The 6,767-nt window shown below is 39.0% G+C and overlaps 1 protein-coding gene across 1 annotated transcript in view; it reads right to left on the bottom strand.

Annotated features, from left to right (window-relative positions):
* Positions 1–301: 301 nt before the first annotated feature.
* ctnnbip1 (catenin, beta interacting protein 1) overlaps positions 302–6,767 on the bottom strand; it is a 29,796-nt gene continuing 23,330 nt past the window's right edge. Inside the window, exon 4 of the mRNA XM_022206811.2 lies at positions 302–3,253. Coding sequence (XP_022062503.1) covers positions 3,195–3,253 — 59 coding nt within the window. The 3' untranslated portion in view covers positions 302–3,194. The remainder of the gene's footprint in view (positions 3,254–6,767) is intronic.

Here is a 6,767-nt window from a genome sequence, read left to right as displayed (position 1 = left end):
TTATGATCTGCATCGTCTGAAAACCTCAGAACAAGTAATCTTTTTAGATCCGAATCTTAAATTTTAGATTGTATCTAAATTGCCTTCCTGTGTTTATGTACAAACTGCATTTTTCACTTATCAGCCAGAACAGTAGGGCAATTTTCTTGTTCATATGCAGATGATAAGAGGAAGAAAACAGCCCAGACTGACCCTTATTATGACTGTTTTGACCACGGCATGAAGCCTTATCTGAACATCCTGCATCTGTAGGCGCAGCTTTCTCATCTCTTTTATCACGGAGAAAAGAAGAGCGAGCACATTTTACACTGTTTAAAAGTTCTTTAATGGTTCAGTTGGTATAGGATTTGGAAGCATTAAGTCAAGACATGGTCAGCAGCCATACAAAACAAAACCAACTAATCAATGTTGACTGAGAGGGAAAATAAAATACAAAGCCAACACACACACACACACACACACACACACACACACACACACACAAAAAAAGAGAGGAAAAAAGGACAATTAGGCAACGTCAGGTCATCACAGTAAAAAGACACACGATGCTAGTCTCAACTCAACAGCATGCTGAAAACCAAAACTGGTAGCAGGTTCAATGATGATCTCACACACACGCTTTCACACACACCGACATTCATTCACAACTTGAACGAAGGCTGTAGAACAACCCTGATAGGTCAAATGTACAGTAAGACACCTTTAAGAGAAAACAAAAGAACAAAAAAAAACAAATGCATAGACACATAAAAATGCTTTAAAAACAAAAGTAAACATAAAAAAAACAGACAAATTTCTTTGTCAGTGGCGGACAGAGCGACACATCTGTTGGCCTTTTACATTGCGATGATTGTTGAGGACAGTCAAATAGAAGTTATTGCCAACAAGATAGAATGGATAACACTTACCCATAAAAAAAAAAAACAAGATTTTTTTTTTTTTCAGAAACATTTTAAAAGAGCGAGTAGCTTCCACAAACGTCGAGAATGTACAAACGATGGTCACTGCGGTCGAAGCTTCAAAGATCCTCGACTGAGTTAACATCGTAAACCACGAGGCAGACATGCTTGGCTTCAAAACATTACGTTACGATTATTTTAAGTTATACAAGTTAACAAACCGTACTTAAAACACATTTAATATCGAGCATGTCACTAGAAAAACGTGTCTGCTGTTAAACAAATATTCATTTGAGCTATTCCAGTTGAGTCGATTAACACGGATTCTTTTCAATCAGCGAAGGAATAAAAATGTGATTACAAAGTTGTTTTTCTTTTTTTTTAATCCCCTGAACCAAACATAGAATCTCTGTGCTACATGTCAAAATGTATTTTTTGCAAATATCCCACTGATAATAGTGCAAGAGATACAGTACGGTTAGAAAATAGCACACAGTTCTCATGTTTGGCTTCATGTCTTCAGCTACAGGTAGTTAAAAATTAGAGTTCGTATGATTTAGTGTGAACGCAGAGCCGCTGCGGGCGAACTTAAAGCGTCGCTCGTGGTGAGTTTTCACCATCTCCGTCTTTAATGGCGTGTTTGAAGAACAGGGTGTCGATTCAGTAAACAATAAATTACAACTACAGCTTGTCTCTTTCTTAACGGTTAATTTTTTATCTTACAGATTAAAAAAAAAAAAAAAAAAATACAATTGGCACACTTAATTCATCTTCCTATTTCCCAACTATCTGTACAATTTAAAAAAAGAAGAAGAAGAAGAAGAAGAAGAAGAAAGGCTTTTCACGTCACAAGAACCCAAAGCCGGTATTTGTTTGGGGAGAACGCGTACAGCCCGTGTTACGTCTGGTAGTGTCTTTTAATTGTTACGCTTCCCCTCGTTGCGCTCTCAACAGCCTACGGGTCAAAATAAAGCAGCAGAAGAACGAGCGGGGCCTCATTTATAAAACGCTGGAAATATACTGCAGAGAAACTCCCATCGATCAAACCGTGAGCCTCGTCACGCCGCCCTGTTAACTCCCGTAATTAAACATGAATGATTAACGACAGGCCCGGTGCGACTGCTAACGCACACATCAATCAGCTTGTCGTCGTCGGAGGAGGATTTGTACATGAAGCAAAAACGCAAATCACACGGAGTAGAAAACTTACGTCGTTCTTAGACTCGATTGTTTGTTTTTGCTCCTATTTCTGGATCGAGAGAATCAGCAGAAGCTTTAATTCGCGTGGTATCTGGGTTTAATCTGATATTAAATTAGATTTTAAGACGGATTATGAAATATTTATGGGCAGTACGAGTCCCAGCATGTAAGACATGATTTAAAAGACAACAGAATTGGTTGTACACAGCTGTAAGTGTTTATTAATTTACAATACTTGCCAAATAAACCACCCTCCACTTGTATATGACTACAGGAGGTGTTAGAAGTTTTGAAAAACACATTAACAAACACTTGCATCAACTTACAACTTGTGTTGAACCTCCTCATATTTTTCTCTACATGACTTGAAGCAGCTAAACTTGATTTTATGTTTCTACTTGGTCTTCACGGTGCAGGTTTTAGGTCCTGTTTGGACACCGGTAACGTCTCCAAATCCCGACATTTTCTTCTTTTTCATGTCTTTATAAATGAGGCCCCCGGTGGACAGAGCACAAAAAGCCATTAACGCAACAACAGCTAAACCGAAAACAACTTTAGCCCACTCAGGGTAAGCAGAAATACTTAAAACCTCTCTCTCTCTCTCTCTTCTAACACGACCAACCGTCACACATTCGCTGCTTGACCAAAACTATATTTCTCTTTGCTTCAGTTTCCTCCAGCAGCAGGTGGAACTCATAACACTGCCTAAAGCCTCGACACAGACAAAACGACACGAAACCTCCCTCCCCCCCCACAAAAAAAACAAAACAAAAAGAAACCTAGATTTGATCATCATCCACACGATCTATGAGTGTTTTCACTGACCGCCCTGTCGCCAAGGCTTCAGCCCACAGTGACCCACTTGAGTGCATCTCAGGTAACGGTGTGCCGACTGGTGCGAGGAGTCGTCGGGGTGGAAGAGGCCGGGCGGTGGGCGAGGCGGCCGCCGCTCCCCGTCCTCTTCTGTCCCTCCCGGGCTTCCCTCTTTCTCCTGAGCTCATCAGTGTTGTGTTTGTGGGGGTTTTAATGGAGTTGTGGATCACGTGCAGGGCGGGACGGGGGGGCGGGTCGGGGGTGTTGGTGGGGGGGCCGGGGTCACTGCCGTCGATCCTCCGTCTCTGACCGTGAGAACGCCATCACCACATCCTCTGCACCTGAGAACAGACAGAAGGAAGGAATGCACATAAACGGATGTGATGGGAAACCACAGATCATTTCAGCGAGGCAGAACTCCAGCAGTCACCGTACAGTCATGATGCACAAGTCAAATAACATCTGGCTTCAGGTGTGTTTTCACAAGACGACGTGTAGACAATTCGCCAACTAAACTAATATTTGCTTTTCTGACTAATGGGAAATGAGTCTTTGGTTTCATCATTATTAGGCGTGTCTGAATGTTGTGAAACACAGCTAACGTTATGTACACTGAACAAAAAGATAAATGCTCCATCCATCCATCCATCCATCCATCCATCCATCCATCCATCCATCCTCTTCCACTTATCCGGGGTCGGGTCCGACAACACGATCCCGTCCCCAAAAACGTCTGCCAACTTCACCCAGTTCTTCAGGAAGAGTAGAAGCATCCATAACCTCTTTAACTCTGTGTGACTTGGTACTGACTCGTGATTTCAGGTGTAAAACTCCACTCTTAATCTGCCTTTTATCATTTCACACACACTGTATACTCGGTTTAATCATGATGTCCATTCTGCTGAAGGGACGCTGTGTGTTGGAACAATACAGATAATACTATTAAATACTATTACGTATGCTGAAGAGAACAGATAGAATTTAACTCCCTAAAACCTAAACATAAAAAAGAGCAAATAGAACATATATATATTTATATAGAAATAATAAAAACAATAATTTAAAAATTCTATCTCAAATATAGAATAAATAGTAAAATTAATATATACTTATGTAGATATAAAAAACAATTAAAAATGTAATTATATATATATTTATATGCATATATAAACTTAAATATAGAAAAAAATACAAAAATAATATATTTTTATGTAGATCTAAATAATCAAAAATAATAATAAAAATAAATATTATATAGAATATAGAAAAAATAGCCAAATCAATATTTTTATTTAGATATATATCTATTTAGATATAAATGATAAAAACTAATATTAATAAAAATAAAATTGATGTATTTTTGCAACAGTAGGTTTCACAGGGTTAATTAAATTTTACATGTTCCATTTGTATATTTTAGTCCAGCCTTCTCCGCTTTTATACTCATTCTATGTGTGATAATACGACTCCTGCTTTTCAAGAAAAACACCCCGATTTGGATTTGAAAAGAGGACTTTGGCTTCAGTCCTGCAACTTGACTGGAACATTCAGAAACGCCAAAAACGTCTGGACTGTTTGTTGTGCTGCAAGCAGAGAAACAAGGCTGTTCTGTGCTATCAGAGAAGCATTATTATTATTCGCACTACACCTCTGTTCTATCTGCAGGCATCTCAGACCTGTCTGAAGGCTGTACGTCTGTTTGTTTTGGACTATTGATTTGTGATCGGATCATCCAAAACAAATTTCGGTTCAAAGTGTGAAGCCAGCCAAGTTTTCTCGGGCTTCTTAGATGTCTGTCGGCATCCTGTAAATCCTGTCAGCTGTGACCAGAAAGCCGAGAGGGAACGCCCCGCCATGAAAATCCTTTTGGTGCATGCAGGTAATTTCATCTATTGCCATGTTCACCTGTTGTGGGAAGCCACCGCCTGCCATCCCAGCGGCCCGACGGGGAAGAAGCCGCAGCACAATGTGCGGTGCTGACAGCGGCTTCCTGCTCTGAAACGATAACACTTAGATCTGAAGCCTCAGCACTACTCAGTCTCCTCTGCAGGGGCGGCTAGGATTGTCTGCGAGTACACAATACCGGTTTGTAGCTGATGATATTAACTTCAATAAGCTGAGGAAGACGGAAAAAAGAATAAGCACAAAGAGAAAGGCACTGAAATGATATATAGTACACAAAGTCTGATTTCTTTGCCCATTCCTTTGGTGCCTCGTTCAATTTCACCAAGTTAATGAGGACCAAGCGATAATTACAGCCTCATCTGGGTTGAGTCGACTAATGAATCCAGCCTGCTACACAATAGGACCTTGTCAGCTGGCTTTTGTTTAACAAGGAATCGTTCATTAGTCTTGCCAACTGTGATTCATCAAGTCATTTGGACCGGCCCACACCTGCTGAGACACTTTAGTCTCTCATAATTGACCATACATTTTCCTCTTCAGTTTAACCCAAACTACAGCAACGTTCTTTCATACAGGCGTCAATTTCAGCTCGAACTCGTTTTAACCCTCGTGTCGTCCTGCGGGTCAAAACTGACCCGTTTTAAAGTTTGAAAATGTGGGGAAAAAAACATATTTTCACAGTGAAACTTCTGATGTCCACATTTTCAACATTTTTGGGAAATTTTTGAACATTTTTTGGTGGGAAAAAAGAAATGTTTCTTAAGAACATTCACAAAAAAATCAACCAAAATCCGGCGAAATTCGCCGGATTTTGGTTGATTTTTTTGTGAATGTTCTTAACCCTTTAAGCTTCAGTCAATTCCAGCCGTTTTCAGTACAAAAAATCGCTAATATTCTATTTTTAAATAAAAAAAATTACGAAAAATACAGGGAATATTGGACGCACATCGCGAGGTGCATTTCCTTGAAAACGACCGATTCGTGGATTTTATACCGACTTCAGGACATGTTTTGGACAAAATAGTTTACTGGCTTGTGTTGTCTGGATGTAAAAGGTTGGATTATGGCCGTTTTTTGTGGAATCTTTTTTCTGTGTGTAATAATGAACCCGGAAATGTGAGTCGCGCTGTGTGCGTTGAAGCCGTGTATAGAGAACGGATGGATGAATATTTGTTTTTGTCGGACAAATGTGTTTTTCTCACCCGCTGTGGTAATCACATCTGAAAGTGGTTTATACCGGCGGATTCATGAGAATCTAAGCTTTCTATCGGCGTATAGTGTTTGTATAATCGAGTTTGCAGCCGTCGGACATTCTTGAAATTCCTATGCAAATTAGTAGGTGTACCGCCGGCGGTACACCTACGACGCACTGAAGCGTAAAGGGTTAAAGAAAATATTAGGTTTACTACAAACGCTCGTGTCGTCCTCCCAGTTCAAATCGACCAGTTTTAAAGTTTGAAAATGTGGAGAAAAAAATAAATATTTTCACAGTGAAATTTCTGATGTCCACCTTTGAACATTTTTTGGTGGAAAAAAAAATGTTGAAAATGTTTCTGAAGAGCATTCACAAAAAAAAAAAAAAAATCAACCAAAATCCAGCGAAATTTGCTGGATTTTGGTTGATTTTTTTGTGAATGTTCTTAAAGAAAATATTAGAAGTTTTACTGAAATATATGTAATCACTTTATATATTTTTAGCATTTTTTTGGAAGATTTTTCCTAATTTTTGGAAAATATTTACAAGAATTTTCTTGCCAAAGTTAGTTGATTTTTTTAAATAAAACTTTCAGGGGAAATTTTGAAGGAATTATTGGAATTTTCTTCCTGAAGGTTTGGCAAATTTTCAGAAATTTGGGGATTATTTTTGCTGAATTTTTGGGTTTTTTTTCAGATGAGGAAACAACATTTTTTAGTGCCCGTAAATGAGGACAACAGGAGGGTTAATTTGAC

This window comes from Acanthochromis polyacanthus, chromosome 6 (assembly GCF_021347895.1).
Source record: "Acanthochromis polyacanthus isolate Apoly-LR-REF ecotype Palm Island chromosome 6, KAUST_Apoly_ChrSc, whole genome shotgun sequence".
Classification (NCBI taxonomy): Eukaryota; Metazoa; Chordata; class Actinopteri; family Pomacentridae; genus Acanthochromis; species Acanthochromis polyacanthus.
The sequence above is the reverse complement of the archived record's forward strand: the minus strand, read 5'-3'. Positions and strand labels throughout refer to the sequence as shown.